Raw genomic sequence first — 25,618 nt, 5'->3', positions numbered from 1 at the left:
AACTGAAAGGCCCAGAAAGGTTAACCACTTTGACATCCTGCTTCGGTGCCCCTTCATCCTGGTTCCCCCCTGCAGGCTGCTCACTGACGGCCTGAAGCAACCCACTGGTGTCGCCCCCCCCTGCTTCTGCATGACCTTTCCTCTCTCTCCTTTCAAGAGCCTCAAAAAGTGCCTATCACCTTACAGAAGCCCAATTCTTTTCTTTGGCAAACATTTGCAACCATGAAGAAAGCATGTCTTCTGCTGAAAAGTGCATGTTTTCCAAGGCTTAATAAAATCTGCCAATAGAATTTATGATCTGTAAGTTCCCTTTCACCTAAAAAATATAATTATATAAGAAACCAGATACAATTTTTTAAAATTTGGGGCACAGCACAGTTTTTGTTTCCATAAGTCAATTTTGCCTTTCAATCTTGAATTTTGAATTTAGTCTCAAATTTGAATTCTCAGATATCATAATTATAGATATTGTGATGAATACTCGGAATTGACACTCTTGCAAATTTATATAGTTTATTTTTAATTGATAAATCCAACACATGGTCATTAAGAAAAATATTCGAGAAAAAAAAAGAAGAAACACAGAACCACTTCTGTATTCTTACCTTGGACCCTGACAACATACTGGTCAACATTTTTGTTCCCCTTCCAATTCCAACCACTACAAATCAAAGAAAGAAATATTATGACACTCTATTTTGCAAAGGAGGTCTTTAACATATCTACATAATCTGACCGTAGTTCCCTGGCACCTGCTCTGTCAAGTTGGAAAGAGCGTGCGTTCAGCATCCTCTGGGGGCCCCCCCACTACTCCAACCCGTTGGACTTGTCGTGCAACTAGGAAAAGCCTGACGAGGAACAGGAGGGAGATTCTTTTTCTTCCCCAAAGTACAAAACATGGTAGAAAACTCAACCTGGTCATTTAGATAATAACAAGTTTTAGAAAAACCTTAAAGGATTCCCTGGAATTTATACAGGCACCCGTGAAAAGTACACGGTATCACTAACCATGGTCTGATAGTCTTTTGACAGTTCATTATTAAACAAAGCAAAAGCCATCATCATAGCTAATGAACCATCTAAATATGATTATTACCCAGCAGTACACAATCAAAAAAGCAGAAGCATAAGACGGCAGCCCAACACGAATAAGACGTCACGGGGAGGGTGCACCTGGAGAACGTGTCCACGCAGACCACACATACGTAAAGCACGGCAGTGGCCCGCCTGTCTCTCCCATGCTGACCATCGTCTAACCGTACGACAGCACATCTCACCAGCTGAGGGTGAGAAGACAATCATTTCTTCACTAAATAGCAAGATAATTTTGTAAGAATTGGAGTCTTTTCTCATCAATGGACACCATTTTGTAAAAGAACACAATATAACCCCTGCAGTTCAAAATCACAAGAAGGAGGCATGACTGGCAAGCCCGGTTCTCAGGAATATTTGCAGCAGTTACTACTCACTGAGTTCACCACCTATCAAACCCCACTTTAAATGTCTTCCATTCACTAGCTCATTAAATCCTTACAGCAACCCTAGAAGGTAACACAACGATCCCTGTTTTATAGATAAGAAAACTGAAACAGACTAACAACTTTGCCTAGCCCCCCACAACTAGTATATGGTCGAATTCAAATTTAAACCCGATCGTCTAACAGCAGATCGTCTCGTCTTCCACCCTCCCTGCCACCTTACCCGCCTAGGCTTTCTTCCCACTTCCTGCCCCCGGCCTAAGTCAGCCGAAACCACTGTGAACCTGACTTCCCTGCAGCTGACATATCCCTCTACCAATGGATACCATCTCTGAAAATGTGCACCGTACACTACAACCGCCTCCCCGGCAACTCTCAACAGGGCCCCAATGCCTATACTACCGATCCCTCTGTACGGTAATCCAAGTCCACCCTTCGAAACCCAGCTCAAATCCCGACTCCTTTATTTGAAGTCCACCCCAACCCCGAGCTCCCGTGATAACAGTCATATTAACTCAGGGATGAGACAAAACACCGTCTGCCTCTGGAATGCTCTATGGAACACAGTACTCTTCAAGTGACAGCCGCTGCTACAGAGGCAGACACTCAGCAGAACAATGAACTCCGGCTCCTTTCAGGAACCCCACCCAACAGTCCTTGCGGCTACTCTGCACAGTCCCAAGAAGACCTGGGGTGGAACAGCACATTTTCTGACTCTGAAAAAGCTTATGACCTCACAGGGAAAACACAATGCAAACAAGAGGGATCACAAGTGCTCAAAAACAAACGCTGCCCGAATGACTACGTGAATAACACTAATAACAATGCAACAGCATGTGATTAGGTGTCGGCATGAACACCGAGAGAACAGCTGCTGTAGGAGGTGAGGAGGGAGCACCGTAACTGGCTGAAGAGACCAGAGAGCACTTCACTCAGGCACGTCAAACAGTTTCAGTTAGGCCTTGAAGGATGCACAATGTGAACACGGAGATGAAGAGAAGCCTGTTCTAGGGACACAGGCATGTTCTCAGATACAAGGACGAGCACAGTGGTTTTATCAGAGTGTGGGGGAGGGGCTGGGGGTGTCTTAAGAGCAGGCTGGCATGTTTAGCTTTGTCATTTGAAATGCTAAACTCATTTCCCTGCCAGTTCGGTCATCCAGAATAATAAAATTTAAAACAAGAAGGCATCTTGGAGTTATCCAGCTTAACCCTCTCATCTGTACCCAAGAAAACCAAGGCCCACTGAAGCCCAGTGATTAGCGAAAGCAGAACTTTAGGAAGGCTAATGCAACATTTTAGGAAGACTAACACAGAAGTGGCTCACAGAAAAATGAGCAGGAGCTGAGAACCAGCCAACAAGCAGCTTTCATTCAAGGTACAGTTTAGTGGACACACATTTTACTCAACTCTGTCCCATTCAAGCAATCAAAATTTTACTCAGTGCTTGCTGTACAGGTACAGAAATGAGTAAGACCTGGTTCCAGCCCAGTGCGTCACAAAAACAAGGAACAGAATGAACTTTCACATTAGCAACATAGAGAAGCAGGCAGGCTTCACATGTAGGAGACAGCAGTTCAGCTGAACCTGGAAAGGCCAGTAGGATTTCTACACTAAAGGAGACAGAAATGGGAAATTTGGCTGAGAAAACAGCATTGCAAAGATAAAACAGTTTGAAAAGACTGTGGCGAATTAAGAGAATAAGTAACAGGGCTTTCTAAGGACTGTCTCCCAAGTGTTGCTTTGTCTGTCTCCCAAATTTTCTGTGCTCAAGTGTTTCTTTGTCAAAAACTCACTAGTCCCAAACCTGTTCCAATGGCCTAGTATTCCACCCTCAAACCATAAAGATAGATTTTATATATAACGAGAGCCACTTTAGGAGAGGCAAGGAAAAGACACGTGCGATTCTAAAGCTTTTTGCAACTGGAAGCTCCTACTACCGTTTATTTAATTCTATGATGCCCTTGCAATCATCTTAAAAGATGTGTATTTTTCCACTTCTAAGAATGTATCTTAATAATAAAAGAAAAAAATTTATTCATAAAGACATTCCCCACCAAACTGAGTTCTACTAACAAAATTCTGGTAACTGCAATGATTTCAAATAGGGAAATGGTTAAGTAAGTTGTATTTTCCCCATATGAGAACCCCTTACATTGCTGTTGCTATTCAAAATAACATTCACTCCTCGCAGGGCTGCTTGTGCGCGTCCCATAGGTGTTGGGGTGCTGGGCTTCCATTTCATTTGCATGTTCTGACTTCCCTCTGATTCCTTCTTGCGCCCATTGGTTGTTCAGAAGTGTGCTGTTTAATTTCCACATATTTGTGAATTTTCCACCTCTCTTCCTGTGACTGTTTTCTATTTTCATATCACAGTGGTCAGAGAAGACACCTGATATAATAGCAACACTTTAAATATATACAACTATATTTGTCAATTTTTCCTTAATAAAGTAAAAAGTATTTACAAAGTTTTTTAAATTAACATGATAAAATGCTTATGTTATTATGTAAGTAAAAAAGGATGCAAATGTACATACAGTAAAACAGCTGAACTTTAAAAATTTGCATAGATAAAAAGCTAGGAGGAAATATGGCAAAAATATTAGTAATTATCACTAGAAGGTAGAAAATGAATAACTTATTTTCAACTTTGTTTTAAATATTTGCTAATTTCTACGCTGTGATTTTATAATCTCTAAAGCTAAAAATAATAATTTTAAGTACACAGAAAATTTGTTTCCAGTTTAAGTGACTTATAATAAATGGGCGTATTGGTTTACCAACTGAGTGATAAAACAACACACACTTACGATCCCACAGTTCTGGAGATCAGCTGTCCGAGGTGGGCTTTCTCACACTACAAATCAAGGCATCGGCGCGGCTGCGTTCTTTCCGGCGGCCCAGGGAGACCCTTTCTCTAGACCCAGGGAGGGTCCCTACCCCTTCCAGCTTCCAGAAGGCGCTCACATCTCTTCGCTTGTGACCCTCTTTTATGATCGAAGCCAGCAAGTGAATCCCTTCAACCTCTGCTCCCACTGCCACGTCCCTCTCCTCTGCCTCCTCTTTCCCTTTGAAACTGACAACGGAATGGAAACAGAGGCACAGATACAGGCAACAGACTGACAGCTGTCAGAGGGAAGGGGGAGGGGGGACCGGATGAAAGAAGGTGAGGGGATCAGCCACAGGACATGTATGATCCACAGACACAGACTACAGGGTGGTGACGGCCACAGACACCCAGGGCTGGGTGGAGGTTGGCAAAGGGGGAAAAATGGGGACGTCTGTAATTATATCAACAGCCAAAAAAAAAGTTAAAAAAAACTATTTGTGATTATGCCGGGCCCACTAGGTATCCCAGGAGAATCTCTTCATCTCAGAGTCAGTGGATCAGCAACATTAATCCCATCTGCCGCTGTCACTCCCTACTGGGATGTAACCTAATCAGAAATATATAGAAATATATGTATAATAGTTTACAGAACTACAAACCTGAATTTCAGGTTGTCTTAAACTGTCAACTAAATGTTTAAATCTGTACCATTAATATTACCAAAAAAAGAGCAAAGCAGTCTAAAATGTTGAAAGTAAAAGTATATTTCATCACACAGGTCCAGTTATTTTTTTTTTAAATGGCTTTTATAAAGTGCTCACAGGGTACAGGCTACATCGCTATATTACGGGTGTTTCTTGAGCTCCTTCGATGAGCCTTCTGCGTCACGGCAGACACCGCCCTTTTCGAGAGGCGAGCACTGACGTTCATGGGGTCCGGGATTGGCCCGGGGCGCGTGGTCGGCACTGAAGCGGCCAGTGCACAAGCCCACGTGGGACTGGAGCCCAGACCAACTTCTCTGACGTCTCCAGAAATACTCAGACAACAAACATGCCTTGTGCTGTGACTACATGCCTTGTTTTGTTTAGCTTTATTTCTCATTGGCAACTTTATTCATCAGTTTGAGAAAAAAGAAATCTGACATATGAACATACTACAACGTCATAAAAGTGCCTGTGTGCTCAGATATAAAATAAGCGTGCAAATGAGCAATTATTTCCAATGCAACCACTTCCAAACATACAAATCTCAGCTGAATGCCCCTCTTCGTAATACTAAACTGGAAGCTTCGACAAGATCCCTAAATTTTAGTGCTGACAATAAACTTATTTCACTCACTGCCTTGAATACTGCTACACGCTGATGACTAAGAACCGCCAGAAATTAACGCAGTTGGTCTGTTTAGAAAGAAGCAGCAGATGTTCCCCTCTCTCCCCTCGTACTCAGGGTGGTCTGCTTGGGAAACAGTCGGACAGGATGGTGATGGCAAGCAAGCTGCAACTCAGGGAGTTTGGAACGATAGGAATAGCGAAACCACACCGGGGACTGGGGACCGGACTGGGGACCGATGTCGGAGAGTGCTGTGCTTGACTGGTGCTCCCTGCAGTGGGGGTGGGGCGGAGGGAACAAAGGCAGGGGTGCCGGGTTTCTGCCACCCCGGATTCAGGCAATGGCTCTGGAACTGCGCAGACCGGGTTCAAATCCTGATTTTGCCACTCACTGCCCAGGACAACGCACACATTACTTTATCTCCGGGTCTTCTTTTCTTTTGTAAAATGGGGATAATAAAACCTGCCCTATAGGGTAGGTTCAGTAAGGGGTAGGGTATGCAATTTATAAATGTCCTAAGCACAATGTAGGAGTTTCATAAATGACTATCATTAGTTACAGTAAAAAATTGTAACATTAGTGGTCAGAATTTGCCTATTCAAGTTCTCTAATTCAAGAAAACTGATTTCCTGGTGTTTGCTTCTATTTTAACCTCAAAGTTAAGATATTTTTGCCAACAGGAATTAAATAATATCTATAATATTAGAAAATGCAAAACCATACCTTGTTTATAATTTTCCTGAAAAATATAATTTTCCCCACCAATTGTATCTTTTTAAATAAGCACTCATTTCATTTGAATCACTCAGATCAGGCTGCTGTTGTTTGTTTGGATCTAAGCTTAGCTCTAATGAAATGTATTGGATCCTGTAGCGCACTTACAAGCCATGAGTCACAACCCATTAGTGCATCACGAGATCAGTTTGGTGATTTATGATCAGCACTTAAAAAAAATAAAATAGAGTAAAGTATGAAACACTTTTAAAGTATAAAAAGGTAAGTACTGTTCCATAAAAGTTGTCTCTAGTGAGAAAGGAGAGTGAGGGGATCCCAATGTACGTGTTTCTGTGACGAATGCAGTCACAGCAAAGTTTGTAACACATCTCTAGCCTGTTGATACACATTTTAGCAGTTTATAAAGACAGGCTCCAGAACCTCTACCTGATGCCAAAATAAATAGGTGGCATAGAAAAGGATAAATGATTGTTCGCTCCTCAATTAATTCTACCAATTTCCTCAAGCAATAAAATGCTCAACTGATATGTCTCCAGGGAAAGTGACTTCCTCTCAGGAACTACAAGGTTCACCTTCTCAAAACAGCTGATCTCAAAGATTAGATTCTATATAGGCCAAAAAAGAAAGGCACCATATAGCTCGCTGGGAGTCCCCGAGGCCACTCCACACTGGAAGACCCATACGTGGCAAAGATTTACTACAACAACAGAGAAGTTACACAATGTATCGGAGGGGAAGACGCTGGAGAAATCCACGCACAGGCTTCCTTATTCTCTCTCCTTCTCTCTCTGATGAGTGGGGACGGGGGACACTTGAGCATGCTCCTTTCTCCAACAATGAAAACTGCAGTAACGTACACAATGTTCCTGCTCAGGGAAACCCAGCAGAAACTCAGCACCCCAAGCTTTTACTGCGGGGAGATGAGAGGGATGGTCCCTCAGGCATCCTCTGCTTGTGTGCGTGTGTGTGGCGGGGGGAGACAAAATTCTGCACTCCAAGAGGAAAAGCATGTGTTCGGTGTGAACGCCTTGTTCACACAGCTAAGGCAGAATAAACCACCCCTGTTAGACAGAAGGGTGGAGAGAGAAACTCACAGGTTCCCAGTGGCCAGTGAAGGGCAAGCCTTGTTAGCAGGCTTTCTAAAAAGAGCACTTTGAGGCCTGCTATGTTAATTCTTTCCTACACAGATACAAACCCCTTCTCACACATAGGTCCCATCCACACATGGAAGAGGCTATTTCTAATGGCCTTGTATACCTCATGCTGTTTAAAGGCTTCTTTAGAAAATGGCACTGTAAATCCAATAGACCCGAAAGATCCCAAAGTTGACTGAAAATGTCAAGGCTTTGTCTTATCTCTATCTTATCTGTTCTCAATCAGTGTTTCCTTCTGATATTAAGTGACAGTTACACGAAACTCCCATGCACATCTCTTACCCAGAACTCCTCGGGCTGCGCTGTCCAGAGTTCCTCCATGCCCGATTTTCAAAGTCTGCTTTTTCCTCTTGGTCCATTCTGAAGAAGGCATGCCAGCTTCTACAGAGTAATTGGGACGGAAAAGGTAATTATCAAGACCAAGAAGAATGAAGTAGGATCTTCACAAATATCGGGGGAGGGTGCATGAAGTATTTAAAACCAATGAAAACTATTATATAAATGTAACATATTTAGATTGTGACATTACTAGCAAAGAACAGATTTAAAAAATGTACAGATACTCTCTAAATTACAAAGAAATAGTATTCAAAAATGAGTCATCTAGAAACTACAATTCCTTTCCTCATCATTTTAAAAAGTAACATTTAAAAAAAGTAGACAATGTCCATGCCAATCCATAGAAATCTAGCAAACTGCTGGTAGTAGTGGGCTGTTAGATAACGATGACAAGCGGTAATTTTCATGTAGGCAGCTAGTTTTAAATGTCCTTCCTTTCATTTCTAAACATCCTTTGCTTCCCAGTGTTCTGGTACCCCGTCCCCCACCCCAGTACTTAATGCTGGGAGTACATCTCATGCAGGGCTGCTTCCCAAAACACTATGTTCCCAAACTGTCTGTATTCGTTGTCCTTCTCTCCCAGTCAAAGCCCCCAATCCCTTTAAGAAGCTAACCACCACAAAAGATTATGTAGGAAGTAGGTAACAGTTAAGTTGCTTCTTAACCTCTGAAGCATTTAGATTTAAAGGAAAGAAAAAAAGAGGGTGCCAACCTGGCCTATTTCATATTCCTAATGTTAAGGACAAATTGCAAAGTTATCTGGCAGTGCTTTAGAATTGACAAAACACTCTAAGAGTAGGTAGTAGTTGTTGTTATTATTTTGGCATATACAACAACACCGAAAGAATATTGGCTATGGGACTTCAGATAAGAAAGAGGAGGAGCAGAAACAGCTATTTTGACCCTGGCCTGTCAAACCTGCCTTGCCACTACTGACATCAGGAAGATAGAAGATACAGCAAAAGAAAATGAAAAGAGGGGAGAGAAAGAGGAAAAGAGGGAAAGCAAAGCAATTGTGGAAAGCTAGATTAAATGCACCCCCCCCCCAAAAAAAATTGGTGCTGGGTTGCTCAGCCTTGCTACCAGGACACAACCAGTGTCTGGAACCCAGTCCCAGGGTCTTTCCGAGTTCAAGATCACCCCGCTTGGAAGGGCATGGCTGCTTTAATGTAAACCTGTACGGCCTGACCTGGGCTTCACACTCTCCTCCTTTCACTTGCAACCGTCATGCATCTCTCATCCATGAGTTTATAGAAGGCTTTTAGGGAACTCTTCGTATTTTCAACCTGACATTCCTTGGAGTAGGAAAGCTTCTACGTTTACTGTCTTCTCTTTGTGTCCAAATTTACCTCTTTCAAGTTCAAAGGCATACTGCCACCTCTACCATATTGGAGTTTGGCTCTCCCCACTGGAGCCATGCACCAGTGAATATTCAGTAAGGTCTTTTCTAGCTATAAGATTCTGATGTTTCAGGCCTTGAAAAACACACACACACACAAAAAAAAGAGCAGAGATTTTAGTGTGACATGAATCAGTGTATGGAAAGGCAAGGTTGTTGCACACAAGGGCCATGACCACTGAGTGTGGTTGTTGAACCGGGCTGGCATTAGAATACGGTGTCCTGGAATCCGTATCTTTAAGAACCTTCCTAGGCAATTATAATAGCCTGTCACAAAGGCATCTGGGAAGGCTTGGTCTAGCTAATACAAATACAGAACAGGTCAACCACAGGCAATACAGAAATGGAGAGCAGCAATGAGAATGTCTATGTCTGACAGTCACACCAAGACACAACAGTAACCAAACTAACAGCCACACTGAGGAGATGCAGCAGTAAGCAAACCAACAGTTCTCAGCATACCAGATGGTTACACTGAGGAAAATGCAACTCCAATGAAGCCAACAACATTCTGGTAGAATTTTGTTGGGAATGGAATGGAGGTCATGGCTGCGCCCTGAATTTCCACAGCGGACGTCATTCCGGGTGGTTTCCAGAAGATGGCCCGGCAATACCCTAACACAATGTTTTAACTGAGTTTCAAGAAGAATCTAGTTCTCGGAGGCACATTAACCAGAGCCAGGATATGGCTTTTATCCTACCAGAAACCTGTCTGAGACAAAGAATGGTAATCATTATTGAGGAACAAAAAAGCCTTCAGTTTAGCTAACAAATCAGGCCAAATGAAGGCAGCGATTTGGCTGAAAGGGAACAACTTTTGACAGCACAACAGAACTTGTCCCTGATGCAATTCCTTCTCTTACCATCTCCTATACCGCCCATCCCTGCACAGGAAAACTGAACAAAAGAATGAGCTATAAGATAGGAATTAAACATCTGCAGAAGCACACCTATCTCCAATAAACATTTTAATCTGTATTGTGTATGTTTTAAATAACAAATTCTTACCAGAATGATTTGTTTTCATATTTTTTTTTAAAGTGTAAAGTATGCCAGGGGCTACTAAACAATGTTAAGACAGTTCCTGCACTGGTTTAATGGAAAGACAGGCCAGGGTCACACTCTGGAGGGTCTTCCGTATGTAGCGAATAGTTTACCACCAGAAATTACTAGGCTACCGGCTCAGTTAAGGGATGAGACAGTATCTTTCATCTTCACATCTCTATAGGCTAGCACAGATCTGGGTTTATTGTCAGTGTCCGGTACTACGGTTCCTTGATGCCACTGTCTGAAATGATGTACAGGCAGATGAACTGAGAGAATCTTCAAGCTTTGCTAATTCTCTTCCAGTGTATGTGATGAAACCAACAAAAAGAACGCTCTTAGAGAAGTGACCAAGTTATATTCAGTGTTCTCCAAAATGTGGTCCGCAGACTACTGACACCAGAATTATGTGGAGCAACAGTTTAAAAGTATGGCTTCCTAAAAATACCCAAGACCCTCAGAATTACAATCTCTGGGAACACAAGGGTTAGGACTTTGCACTTGTACTAGGGACCCTAAGTAATTCTTATGCCTGCTATGTGAAAACCATTGATTAAAGCTTCGTTAACCAAATAATATCTGCACTTCCAACATTTTTTTTAACACAGCTTTTGAGTCAGTACTTCCCTTGGGTGGGGTTCACCAACGGGAGCCAAAGAGCTACTCTAGGATCAGATTACAAAAAAGTTGGTCTGCAAGCTCAAGAGCTGAGGTTTATTGGTGTGTGCAAGAGTTTTGTTCAGCTTTGTTCCCCTGAGAGCACTAGCTGCCAACTAGGCCACAGGAGTTCACGTCAGGGCGAGTCCAAGCCTGAGATGCCCCAGATTTCTAAAGGGCTAAGGCAGTGGTCCTTTGCCCTTTCCCTTCTTTTTATCTCTTGAATCCTGAACGCGCCAAAAAGCCCAGGGTGCTCTCTGCGGCTTCCGCTCTCGCGGCGACCGTCTCGGCTTGGACCCCACCCGGGCTGCAGTACCTGCCAGCAGCTTCTCCTTCAGCCGATTCAGCAGCTCGGCTGAAGTGGGCCCCTTGGGCTTGTGCACGGCGAACACGCCGCTGAGGGACAGCAGCTTAGTAGCCAAAGCGGCCTTGGAGACCATGGCTTCGGATCCGGTCCTGGCCATCGCTGGCGAGGTAGCGGCCGTTGCTGCAGCTGTTTCTGCAGTTTCAGGGACCTGGGCTGGGTCTGCTCCCAGAGACGACGACACCGCCGCCGCCACCTCCGGAGCAGCCATGCTTTTGAAACCCAAAACGGTTTGTTTCTGGAGTCGCACGCTGATGACGCCACAGAAAACGCGCCTGACCTCCCAGCTTCCCGGTACTTCGCCGTCGTGCGTAGGCGGAGCGGGTCGCAAGGGCTTGTGGGAAGTGTAGTCCATGGCCTCTGCTGGCTGACAGGTGGCTGTGCGCTCTGTTGGAGCAAGTGGTTTTTCCCCCACAAGCTCTTTTGCTTCTTAGGCAGTGTGAGTTTGGCGCCGTGGGTATAATTTAGATATCAAATCCTAAGCTGCCGAACCGGAACACTAAGTCTGTGTGTATTTTCGGCGGGAAATCTTTTCACATGCTCCCTGATCGTTGCCCTTGCAGAACTAGTAAGACCCAGCATCCAAGAATAGAAAACTTGAAATTCTGACTTTTGCTGCGCTTGTGAAGAACCTCGGCTCCTTTGCTTCATTCAATTTATTGTGCTCTTGGATTTACGGTTCAGAATCAAAATACACCAGCATATTAGGCCTGTTAGAGGAAGGAGCCAAGTTACTTTGTTCACTGTTGTACCGTCCATCAGTGCCTCACGCGTAGTAGGCCCTTAAATAACTATTTGGAAGTGAATAAATGGATCCTAGTTCTTCAAATTGCCGAAAGAAACTTCTAGGCACAGCTAATTCTAAACCACATGGGCTTATTTTAATGCCCCTCAGGCATTCCGTCCACCTTCCAACTACAATAAGCCACATGCAATTCTTAATCATTCCAAGATTTTTAATTTTAACTCTTCTGTGGATTGCATTCCTTGGTAACACATTGCTTAGGTATCAAAAGGCATTGCTGCGATGCATAAAATTAAACTTTACTTTCCATGTGAAGCCTCTCTAGAAGATATTCACTCCACAGCAAAATTCAGGAACATCATTCTGGTCCTGGCATGAGGCAGAGTGGAGAAAAATTCTTCATTTTACTTCTGCTCCAGATGCATTAAAGCATATCATGAGTATGGTCAGAGAGATTAAGTTTCTCTCTATTGTTTTCCCAAGTTTCTTTACAGCTGCCCTTCCTTCTCTTCATCCTCTCACACATTCATATCTAATATCCTAATGATGCCTCTTAGCTGCTCAAATTCACCAATTAGGGGACCCTATTTGAAGACCAACAAACACATGGAAGAACAATATTTTAAAGACAATGTTTATTTCTTCTCATATTTTCACCATTCCCTATTTCAGTCAGATCACCAGGCTCTCCTGGGGTGCACAACAATATGAAGGTACTTAAAGTCTCAGAACTGTATGCTTATAAACAGTGAAAATGGTAAATTTTATGGTATGCATATTGTACCACAAAGAGAAAGGCTGAAAACAATCTTTGGGAAGTTTTTGCAGGGCGGAAAGCTGAAATTTTAAAAAGGAAATTACTCCTGGGGTCTATTATAAGCCTAAGCTAAGTAAAAATATTACGCATAGTCAGGGCAGGGAGCGGTGCCCTGGCGGCCAAGCGAGAAGAGAATTATTTTGAGAATAAGGAGAAAGAAAGATTGACAGGTCCCAGGATTAGTAGATACCTGAGCCTACTTCAAGATCTTCCTGGAAGGTAGCAAGACTTCTTACGGGAATGGCTGCACCCCAGGGGGCCAAGCATCTTTTACCTTTAGCAAAGGTTTCTATTCTCTCCTCCTGGTATAGAAGCAGAGAGCCAGGAACGGTCAGAGAAAGTTTGAGGGAGACTTCGGCTATGATGACTTGGAGATTGGAGAACCTCTATTTAGTGTCTAGACATCAGTAAGCTTCCCTAATTCTATTGTGACTCTGGGTGAGGGGTGGAAGGAGGGCAGAACTAAGGGTGAAAAATAATACTTCCATTTGAATCTTCCACAAGCCCAATGCAGAATCAGAGCTAACTTGATTAAAAGAAAACAAAGACATGGATATTCCTTGAATATTTTTTATTTCTGGAATGCTAGAGAACAGCAAGATTTATTCTACTCTGCTGCCAAGTCTGTATTCTTGGCATCAAAGCACCAACCTCTAATTTTCTGAAGTAACTCACATCTCCGACATTGGACAAGCCTTGAATTTACAGGTTCTCTTACTTAATATATGTGTGAGTGAGGATTCTTTGGTTAGGAGTGACAGAATTTGATTCATACCAGCTTTGGGTTTTCAAAAAGACATTTTAAAATGACTCATCAGATGTATGTTGGAAAGTTATGCAGAATCTGGGAAGTTCTCTTGTTCTCTCTCTCTTTCTCCACCTACATTTGCCTTGTATGCTCCCCTCTTATGTCTTCTTTATTCTTCTCTTCTGATTTTAGCAGGCTTTTTTTTTTCTTCTCTTCATTCCACATTCTTGGTTTAAAGCCATCCTGTTTTGGTCCAATTCCAAAAACATTCAGGATGAAGTCACTCCCAGCCCCCTACGAAACATAGTGCTTCCTTCATTTTATTTCTCAACCGCAGTAGGTTTCCTCACTCACTTTCTTGCTTGATTTTTCTCAATTGCATATTTCATCAGACCTACAAAATACTTACTTATTTTGTTTAATGTCTTATTTCACCCGTCAGAAAGTAAGCTCCATGAGGAATTTTTGTGTGTTTTATCTCCTGCCTGGAATAGTGTCAGATACAGCACTCAGTAAGTAATTGTTGAATAAATGAATGAATGAACATGGTGGCAGCTCCAGCAGAAACCATGTGGATCAGGGTGTCAAACTCATTTTCACCTGGAGCCACGTCAGCCTCATGGTTGCCTTCAAAGGGACAAGGGTAATATTAGGACTGTATAAATGTAACTTACTCTGTTAAGGAGTAAAGAGTTGAAATGACATTCGGGCCTTTGAAGCTTTGAAGGGAACCAACCACGAGGCTGATGTGGCCCCCGATGAAAATGAGTTTGACACTCTTGATGTAGATAGAGGAGATTTGATGCCAGTTCTCAGAAAAGTGGAGTACTGTACACACAAAATAATAGATGTGTATTCCAAGTGTAACTTACCTCATGTGGCCCCAAATGCTTTTATCTCCATTTTATATGTTTGGAACTAAGACAAAGAAATAAGATTACCTAATGCCATATCATAAAATTCCAGCTTTCTAGACCAACTTCCATACTGTTCTTGACTACTCATGTGCCTCGAACAAGACTCAAAAGTTGGCATGACTTTCAGGTTTTATTCCAGATTTGCCACTGGCTTCTCCATGGTTGTATTCCTGGGACACTTATTGGATCCTTGCCATAGGCATGTATGCTTGGGCAAGTGATGCTTTACAAATTCTACAACTGTGGCTCATCTGTGCAATTTTACAGATGGTAGAATCATTAAAAATAGTGCTTCATGTAGACATATAAACCATATTGTCTTGACCCTCACTATAAAACTGAAGTTGAAACACACAAAAAAGTTTCTTATAAGAAGAGAGTATCAAAGATGCTCAATCTATACCATAGACTTAGAAAGGTATATATATTTTTTAGTTCAGAGAAAAGATGGGCATGTTTCGTTGCATGAAATTTGAGAGAGCTGGAAAACTCTCCAAAAAGTTTGCTGCCATTGTGAATGTCAGGGACTGTAGTCACAGAAACCAGGCTGCATTCGGAGCTCTGCTCTGAGCTTATACACCTAAAGGAAAGAGGTCATGGTTTTTATAGAGGTAGACGTCTATGAAAGTTTTCTTTCTAAGGCATAAATATTGTTAATGTTTTAACTTTGACCATACATTTATTTTGTAAATAGGAAAAATGGTAGCAATTAAATAATTTTTCAATTGAGCAAAGAGTGTTTTTAAAGGATGCATAGATTATAAAACACTAATACTATTCCTACCTATTGCAAATAGGTAGGAATAAGGCCAGAAAAGCAGAAATCCAAATGATCTGGGAATAGGAAAAAAGTCCCAGAGACCACAAAAGAAAATAAGAATAAACTTCTAAAGAAGATCGAGGAAAAAGATTGATTTACTATCTGAGGCTAAAAGGGTGGCAAAGCCTAAGCAAAGCACTAGCTTTGCCTGACATCTCTATGAAGGAGAATGATTTTTGGATGAAAATGCAAAGGAAACAATGGATAAGAAGAAAATGATGTTCGTGAAGCATGAAAAGATTGGACTAATGAGGTTAGATTTCCTAGTTCAAAAATTTGTATCTTGGGGTGTCAGGAGAAGGGAGACATGAGAACTTGGGAAGGAGATTGCTTAAGGGAAGGCTTTCACTGAATAGACTGGTGTATATGCTGTGTGCTGGCACTTTACAGTTTCCTAGAATTTCTAGAGTAGCTCTCAAGCTGTGCTTGTGGATAAAATAAAGTGTAGACTGAGTGCTAGAACTTACAGCTAGCTCTAAGGCAGCCATTATTATTACTTATTATCATTCTCACCATTGCCATCCCCACTTACAGATGAGGAAAGTGAAACTCAAGGAGGTGAAGTCACTTAACTGAGGGCATACGGCTAGCATACAGTGAGTGAATGGCTGAGGGTCTCCAAGACCAACTTCAGACTGGATGCGCTAGAAGGATTCACAGGATTCAGAAAAGCCATAATACTCATGGGTACAGTTTATTACGGTAAAAAATTACAGATCAAAAGTGGCAAAGGAAAAGGTACCTGGGATGGAGGTGCCAGGAGAAACCAGACCCAAGCCTCCAGAGTTCTCCCCTCTTACTGGAGTCACAAGGACAGAGCTCGACTTTTCCGGTAATGCAATGGGACATATTCATGAAGGGAAGGTCACCTGATCCTTGATGCGCAGGGTTTTTGTTGGACATTAGTCACATAGGCATACAGCTCCTGGATGACTAACCTACTCAGTCTGCAGCCCCCCGACCTCAAACCAATACCACGTGGCTCAGCACATCTGGCCCTTGAAAGCAGCTGTTTACCCTAAGTCATCTCATTAGTATAAACTATCTCCTGTGACTCATACAGTGTAGCAGAGGCCTCAGACTTACTGAAACATTCTTATCAGGCAGGATATGCCTGGGGTTCAGAGCTTATCTCCCAGGAATCAGTCAAGCGCTAGTATTTTCTTTGGAATGTGCAGAATTAGCACAAGAACTCATCTAACCCACATGTTAACTCATCCAACAACCCCAGGAAGTACCAGTGGCACATAAAGATGAGGAAATTGCAGCTTAAAAGAATAAGCAATTTACTGCAAGCCCAACAATGAAGTGATAGTTAGACTTAGTAGAATCCAGGTTTGCCTGACTCCAAAGTCTAAAATCTTAACCAGTACTCAGTAACCACTAACCAGTAGAGATAGACTAGAGAGCGGAGTTTAAATGAGTTTTTACAGAAATTAATATTAAGTCCAAGATTACAGATGGTGCTAAAAGCCAAGTTTCAAAGGCAAGTCCTAGAAAACAAGCTTTGGAATTAACCTAAAGGAAAACATCTGGGGGGTTTCAGTCTACACTGAGCCTCACAGGAGCACAGCATAGAATGGCCACGAGAGCAGCTAATGCAGCCTTGGAAGCAGTAACACAATGATTATGTCTAGAGCAGCAACTTTCAACTGTTTTCATCTCATGGCACACATGAACTAAGTACTAAAATTCTGGGGCACACCAAAAAATATATTTTTTGCTGATCTGACCCAAAAAAGATATAATTTTGATTCTTTCACACTGGATGGCTATTGTTGTGTTGGCTGTTGTCCTTTTTTTATTTGACAGTCTCGGGGCAAAGAGGTCAGGGCCCTGACTAAACAGTCAGGTATTGCACGTTTTAAAAAATCTCGCGGTGCACCAGTTGCAAGTGCTGGTCCAGAGTGATGGAGGTGTTATTAAGTCCTGACAATATGGCTGACTCTGGGCAATACTTCACACCCAGATGTTTCCCTGTTTCAAAGATTCCTGGTCCTCTCTCCTCAGTTCCATAACAAGCTCTCTGAGGAACTATCCCCAAGAAGGTATGGTGTTAAATCAAATAAAACTACCACTTTTGTAGTCCAGAAATGGCCCATCAGCAATTCCCATCTAACACTAACACCTGATAATAGTTGAAGGCATCATTGCTGTAGTAGTTGCGTTTTGGGGGAGGGAGCCAAGAGACAGCAGTCCCGATTAGGAAATGGAGACCTTGCGAACATGGAAACATTCTGATTCTTGCCAAATCACACCATTCCCATGCTCCATTTTCTTGACAGCTGTTCCATTAAGCTATGCCAATACCTCTTTATGCTATTGTCAACTCAGATCCATTCAAATAAATTAATGTTCCCATCTTAGCTGACTCCTTTGGCAGAAAGAGCTAGTGCACCTGCCAATGCATTCGCTGGCTCACATGACCTGTCTATCAGAAAAGCAAAATTTTGCATTAATAAGCAAAAAGAATTAGTATGCCCCCCCCCAAGTAGGAGTTCAGGTTAGATAAATGTAAATATTTTATAGAATGAATAAGTAGAAAAGAGGGTGCCGACCTGAGATGACAGAAATATTTTCCAGTGTATAAAATGTGAACTTGACATTTTTTGTGTGTGTGTTTTTTAGATCCATAAGAGATCCCTGTGGCCCTGGCTGGTGTGGCTCAGTGGATTGAGTGCTGGCCTGCAAACCAAAGGATCGCTGGCTCAATTCCCAGTCAGGGTACATGCCTGGGTTGCAGGCCAGGTCTCCAGTAGGGGGCACACAAGAGGCAACCACACATTGATGTTTCATCTCCCTCTCTCCCACCCTTCCCCTCTCTAAAAATAAGTAAGTAAAATCTTTTTTAAAATATTAAGACAAAAAACCCAGAGATCTTTGTAATTACTCCTGAGCTGTCAAAACATTATTCAAAGGGCATATTGATTCCCTACAATGTACACAATATTATCAAGGTATCTGAAGGATACTTAATACATATTCAAATCAAACCTCTATACAATGATATTGATTTTTTAATTAAATGACATCAATAATATATTTACATTTTAATATAAACAAAATATATGTGATCATACATAATAGGTGAATTACAAATGCAATAAAACAGACTGCTCTGGGATTGGTCGACTTTCTTTAACACTTCTAAAGTAACACAGTATATATGATTGTGTTTATGTTATTTTATGTGCCAGCATTCATTGGTACAACAAATGTTTATTATGCATTTGCTTAGGATAGACATATGAACTAACTTGATATTGACCACTACTGCAAATAAAAAATCATTTAAAAACAGCTTGAGAAAGTACCATCAATATCAGTTTTTAAGTAGGCTCTGAGGGTTTGACATATTAAAATATTCCCATTCCAAAGATAATATACAAATTTTCTTCATTGATTAATCAATGTTATCATAAGCTGGAGAAATGTCCTGTGACTTCAGGGTGTTGTTTTTTTTAAACATTTAATAATGATCTCCACTTGAGGAAGAGTTTAAGGCTGGACTCGGAGACACCGGTGATGGATGTTGCCCATTACCAGGTTGGACAAAATGCCTGTTCTTCAACGTGAGCTTCGCCGAGAGGCCAGCAGAAGAAGAAGGCTTCACTTCCCCATTTGTTATCTCAAAAGTCCTGAATGCCTCATCCTTTCCTATTACTACTTAATTGAATCTGGAAAACCATTATCTGCCTTTTAAATATTTTGCAGGTTTTTAAACGTAAGATGGATTTGGGGGGAAGGTGGGGCCTGGAGAAGGTGTGGATACATTTCTCCTAATCTGTAATTTGGTATCTATTCCACAATGTAAAAGGAATCTGAATGTTTTGGCCGAGTTAGAGAATAAAAATATGTTCTAATTTTTGGAGCCAAGGCGTACCTGCATGTGTTTCTTGGTTGTGCAGTTGCGCCTCGCCTCCAAAATTTCTTCATTCATGTGGTTAAACCTTAAATTGGAGAAACGGTTCGGAGAAAGTAAAGCCTGAGCTTGAAATTCTAAAATTACTTTTTACTGTTTAACATTGAATAGCATATATTATACATTTATCACTCTGTTGACTTTGTAACAGTAATCTCAAAAGTTTCGAACTGTATCCACATCTTACATCTACAATATTTTTTCTCTCTTTTCCTTTTCTCTTTTCCTATTCCACTCTTCTACGTTGACCAAGTACTAATTAACCATGAATGCCCTGGTCATTCTCCCCGAGAATAAAATTTACTTCTACTTCACAGAGTTTCTGAAAAGAAAGACAAACAATTCTCTCTTAGTTCAGTTAAGATCCTAACTCCAACTCAGTGTTGCTGGTTCTTTATCTGTTTCCTAAACTGTGCAACAGGAACTTGACGCTCACATCTGGTTTGTGAATGGACCATGACGCCGCGGTCAGTGGCTGAACTGAATTATTTTAGTTTGTCCTGCTAACGGTTATAGCCCACTTGTAGGGGAGGAAAGAGTTTTTCTTAACCCTCTTATGGTCCCTGGCTGGGTGTGAAAATTAAACTGACAAAGACAAATGGGAGAAAAGCTTACAGATTTTACGTTTTTTAAAAAATACGAGCATAGGAGCTGTCACAAGAGAATGAAGACCCAAAGTGACCAGAGCAGGAAGCTTTTAGACCTTTCAGACAAAGAAACAATAAATTTGTGAAGAACTGACAAGACGGTGATTTGGGCTAGAGGTTGCGAACGGTGAGGAAGTAGCTAGGAAGAGAAAGGTTAGTTTAACAAGGCTTATTTGTATACATTTCTCAATCCCAAATTCTCCTCCTGGTGACAAGGTCTTTTCTCCTCCTGGTACAGGAGGGTACCTTTCACCTCGGAGATTTATCTTCTGCTTTCAGGGAGAAGGAGGTGGATGGGGAGGTGTTGGTATTCAAGTGACCTTCCTTCCCTATCATTCTCAGATGCCAAGGTGCCGCATTTGGGGGTAGCATGTCCTGAACACCATCACACCCAACAAATTTACCTTTCCTAATAACTGTCCCAGGGGGACCATCTTCCTGTCTATCGCTCTTTAATATATTTAGCTTTTAGAATGATATCAAGATCCTGCTACCAATGCCACAAAATAAATATTCCATATTTTACCAGAAAACCAGGGTCCTTATGGTATTCATTAAGCTGCCAATCTGTATAATTCATCAAATAGACAAGCAACCCCCCCATAGGAAATTTTAGCCTTGATTTATTTCAGAGTTTAAAACAAGCCATCTTGTTTTATTAAATGCATGTATCTAATGTTTACATATTTCTTGTCCATAGTTTTATTTGCTGATTACTCTGAAGTCACATTTATTTCACATGCCAGCAGATAACAGATACGGATGCTGGACAAGCATTTTCAGACACGGTGTCATTTTGTTGAGAGATATTTTCTTTTCTGATAAATGGCTTTGAAAGCAGCTACATAGCCTTGCCCCTTCCTCATTTCCCCCCCCCCTCGGAATTTGTCAGCGCACCTCTGTAACCTGCCCGAAGAGAATTATCATCTGTCGGGTGACTTTGCCAGCCATTAATCTTTCTGCCGTTTACAGGACTGAAAGAAGAAATCCCCAGAGCACGCTCTCCCCTGGCCTCTGAGTCATCCCGTTGGCTTCTTTCAACACAGAGAAAAGAACAGCCCTGTGCTCTCACCTCGGGTCTCGAGGGCGGGGCCAGCCCTGCAACACGGTTCCTCAGATTTTTCCATGAAGGATTAACGCTTGTCACCACCCAGCAGAAAATCAACCCTATCGACTCCAGTGAAAGTGTCAGTACAAGCAGATGTCTGAAAATAAGGAGATGACATATGCAACTGAAATCTGAACTGTATTAGCATTCAGGGTGTGGGGAAAGATCTCTTCTGAAAGCTCTCATAAAGTAGCATTTTCTGCCAGCAGCAGCAGTGGGAGCAGCAGCATTTTATCACCAGTTGAATAACCAACTCCTTAAATGCACAACTTCCCTTAGAAGTCCTGAGTAAGCCGATTCTGATTCCTAGGCACATAAACTGTCCAGGGCGTCTTTCTCAAGTACCAAGCTGTATGTCTATATTCTGCCCACAGCAGAGCCCTGGGATCATTGGCTAGCCTTGTATTATTTCCCGAAATACTCACCAGGGTCGGGGAAAGAACACGGCTCTCGATCAACATGTATACTGGTACCATCTACCAGTTTACAGAATGGTACCATTTGAAAGTATCTTCAACGTTCATCCCATAATCAAAATTACTAATAGGTCCACACTTAATTCTTCTTGCCCCAAGAAATACAGATTAAAACTCAGAAGAGTCTTTTGCCTCGTGCATCACTGGTCACAGATGGTTTCACTGAGTGTTTGCCAAATGCCCTTTGTTCCAGGCAGGAGCCCGAGGAGCTGTGGGGAGGACGGTCTCCCACGAGTGGCCTGGGCTCTCGCAGGGACAGGCCAGTAATCAGAGAGCAGTTCGCCAATGCAGGAAAAAGCAAAGATCTATTCTGGGTACCTTAGTGGTGTTCCTGGAAAATCACATTGATATCTTGTTAACATGATTTAAATATACATGTGTGTATTCAGAATGACCTAAACCAGTGCTTCTAAAACTATTTGCGATAAAGGACCAGTTTTTAAAAAATGTCTCATCCATGTAGACTGACACTTCTGTAAAATATAATAAAATGAACTAGAAAAATTAAATTTTTAAAAAATCCCAAACTATGCTACAATATTATTATTTCAATATGTTTTCTATATTATTGCTACTTTTTTCCAATTGCTATGAAAGTTTCTAAGTGCTTACTCTCAATGTCTGTATTTGTCTCATCACTTGTAAGACATAGTTTGCCGACCGGCCCTGGTCTGCAGATCTACACGGATGGTCTTTCATGCTTTGTATAACCTCAGGTCCTATGTTGCCTTCATGAATTGCAATCAAAGCAAGGCTCATATTTTTGAAGAGACCTTCCCTTGTTAGTGCAGTGATAAATATTTCACAGCCCAACGCTCATCTTTTCCTTTCTGCAAACAGAATATTATTGTGCAATGAATATTGGCTTTGGATGCAGAAAGACCCAGGTTCAAATGCCAGATCTGTCACCTATCAGCTGTGTAACCTTTGGCAAGGTAATCAACCACTCTAAGCCTTTTGCCATCTGTAAAATGGGATGGTCAGATGACTTCCTCTCAGGATTGTGATAAAGATTAAATACAATGTGTAAAATGCATCTAGTTCTGGCTGCTGTGGCTCAGTAGATTGAGCACCAGCCTACTATCCGGAAGGTCGCTGGTTCCATTGCCCCTCAGGGCACAGGCCTGGGTTGTGGGCCAGGTCCTGAGCTGGGGCGGGGGTGGGGGCGGTGTGAGAGGCAACCAATCAATCTTTCTCTCAAACGTGTTTTCTTCCATGTCTTTCTCCTTCCCTTCACATCTCTCTAAAAATAAGTAAATATAATTTTTTAAATGCATCTAGAATGAAGTGCTGTAAATGTGTAATACATGGAGCTACCATTATAAAATATAGCTTATTAATTAGGACCTCCTTAGAGGCAGGTTGTGGGGGTAAAACAAAACAACAACAACAACCAAAGCATCTCTTGTACATGCCCTCGCTCCTAGCTTAGTACTGGCAACAGATGCTTAAGGTATAAAATAGAAAGGAGAAGGGAAGGGAGGTGGGAACACAAGAAAAAGAGAAGAAAAAGGAAGCATGGGTGGAAGGCAAAGCCAGCAGTGTCGAAGCAAGGTTTCCCCCCCCTTTAATGAGTTTCAGAAAGTGTTTCATTATAGCGTACAGAAATTGGAATGGATGCAATGTAAATTCCTTGGTTAGCTGCCAGCGAGGGTTCAAAGTAGGGTCACTATCTTTTATTTGGCATTGGACATCTACTCTGGCTAATTCACACTGCAGTCATCGAACAATCTCCCAGTCCATGGTCCTTACTGAGCAGGGTCCCCAGCATTATGCTGGGCATGCAGAGTGGGGTGCAGCACGGCTTTGGGGCACATCTATTTAATTGGGGTGGGAGGAGGGATGAATAAAGATAGCATCACTTGGTGGCATCGTGAAAACTAGAAGTTATCCATAGCTTTGGAAAGAGAAATAATTAGCGGTCTTTCTTCAGTCAACAAATTTATAAAAAGCACATTAGTGGTTTCTAATATGTGTCTGGAGTTGGGCAGCATTATTCAAAAGGTTGACCTAGTGGAGCAGAACTTGCTTTGCAGACAGAAGTGGCCGTGGAGGCTAAGTGGGGTTATCTGTGTAACTTGCCACCCCTGGGGACGGCTGTCGGACACTGCAGAGGAGTGTTGCACTTTGCAGATGACGTCCATCATTTTGGTGTGTGTTCTTGGAACGAGGTCTCTTCTAAAAGGCTGTTAACTGGCCACAGCTGTGATAGGACACGATATTGGTCTTTGGCCTTTTGCGATTACAGTAATTAAACCTGTAGCTGGATATTAGTGTTCAATGATTCATTTTAAGACTACAGCGTTTTCTTTGCTCTTCTCTGGTAAAGAAAAACTGCCATAGAAGGAACTACATTTTGTTATTCCAAAGAAAGAATCATCATTTTCAATATTTCCTAGAAGTATAGAACACAGCACTCTTTTTCTTGCACTTGCAAAAAATGACTTTTCTGTGATCGTTTAAAGTACTTCACTTGGTACTTCCAGGAAGAGAAAGACTTCAGTTTTTACTGAGGCTAAAGTAAAATATCCACCTATCAGCAATACTATAATGCTCTATGCCATGAGAATACTTAATATGGTAATTACTTTCCTGGATAGAATTGATAATGGCCGTTTTTTTCTAAACGAATTCTCTTTTATTTCTAGGAATGAGTAAAAGAAAATACCGCATGTTAGGCTACCAGGCACCCAGGAATCCTTCTCCTACAAGGAATTCTAAATTTCATCTTGTTGAGTTTGTGAAGTTCTTTAGTTTCCTGTAACTTTGGTTTTTCAAGCAAAATAATAATTTTTCAGTCAGATAAAATCTTTCTAAACTGAATTCAACTGACTAAGTCCCAGAAGCTGATAAATGTAAAGATATTTAATAAAGGTCTTTTCCCCTCAGATGCATTAAGCATTTGTAAGCATCAGAATTCAGGGTGTATAATTAGTGCTTTACAGTGTAATGTCTCATCTTCAATATCTGCATAGTTCAGCCTGTTATGACAAGGCAGCAGGCAGAGCCTGGCATTAGAAGGATCCCATCACCCAGGCGAAAATGAGTGAAATAACATTTTACTGTCCTTTGATTTCTTCCTAACTCAGTGGGGCTTTGATTCCTGGTTTACATTTATAAGATTTATTATCATTCTATTTGCAATAAAAATATGCTCATTTTCCAAGTAGTGATACTCTAATTAAGAATTAAGGAAGAAATGACTGTAACACAGTGGAATGCAGAGCTTTAAGAGCTTTCAAAAAATTAGCAATATAAAAAAATTGGTTATTTAGGGCCGACGATGGATGTCCTTTTGTTCTGGCAAGATATAAGACACTCCTTCTAGCAAGAAAAATCACTCCTATGGTTATCTTTCTTCGTCAGAGATAAGCAAAGACGCAGATTAGGACCTATTTTGGCAACGACACCCACCAGTCCTAGTGAGTCATTTAGGAAAACCTTGGAGCAGAATTTGGCTCTGTACTAGAACTGTGATGAGTCCCAGCTGGGTCCTTTAAATCACCTTGGGAAGCAGTGTCCTATGTTTCACACCATCTCCCAGTTTTTTAATGCCATCTGGAGACTTAAACCACACCCTCTGGATGTGTCTCCAGCGATTCTCTCCTGAACTTTGGTCCTGATTTAAGCCTTCAAACATGAGACACATGCATCTGAGACGCGGGCTGGGCGGTTTCAGCCTTATGAGCTGAAACACCATCAAGGGTCTGTTTTCATACTTTTGTTCCTTGTCAGTCTCTGCACGCAAGGCCTTGGGAAGCCCCGCATGCCTTCAGCTACAGATGCTACTCATTCCCTATCAAGCTTTTCTCATTTAAAGATTTTATTTATTTATGTTTTTAGAGAGAGGGAAAGGGAGGGAGAAAGAGAGGGAGAGAAACATCAATGTGTGAGAGATACATGGTTGCCTCTCGCACACCCCCAACCGGGGACTTGGCCTGCAACCCAGGCATGTGCCCTGAGTGGGAATCGATCAAATCGGCAGGCAACCTTTCCGTTCACAGGCCAGTGCTCTATCCATTGAGCCGCACCAGCCAGGACTGTTTGGATTCTCATTTATACTAAGGTTCAAGTAGCTGATAATGGA

At 41.9% G+C, this 25,618-nt stretch overlaps 1 protein-coding gene across 2 annotated transcripts in view; it reads right to left on the bottom strand.

Annotated features, from left to right (window-relative positions):
• The window catches only part of TRUB1 (TruB pseudouridine synthase family member 1), a 35,431-nt gene extending 23,865 nt beyond the window's left edge, over positions 1 to 11,566 (bottom strand). For both annotated transcript variants that reach the window (XM_037132877.2, XM_037132878.2), the window contains exons 1-3: positions 11,284 to 11,566; positions 7,811 to 7,909; positions 606 to 661 (exon numbers count right to left, since the gene is read on the bottom strand). In XM_037132877.2, coding sequence (XP_036988772.2) covers positions 606 to 661; positions 7,811 to 7,909; positions 11,284 to 11,542 — 414 coding nt within the window. In that variant the 5' untranslated portion in view covers positions 11,543 to 11,566. The remainder of the gene's footprint in view (positions 1 to 605; positions 662 to 7,810; positions 7,910 to 11,283) is intronic.
• Positions 11,567 to 25,618: the final 14,052 nt, after the last annotated feature.

Source organism: Artibeus jamaicensis, unplaced genomic scaffold (genome assembly GCF_021234435.1).
Source record: "Artibeus jamaicensis isolate MK-2021 breed Jamaican fruit bat unplaced genomic scaffold, CSHL_Jam_final contig_490, whole genome shotgun sequence".
Lineage (NCBI taxonomy): Eukaryota > Metazoa > Chordata > Mammalia > Chiroptera > Phyllostomidae > Artibeus > Artibeus jamaicensis.
Note: the sequence above shows the minus strand (reverse complement) of the source record. Positions and strands in the feature narration are given on the sequence as shown.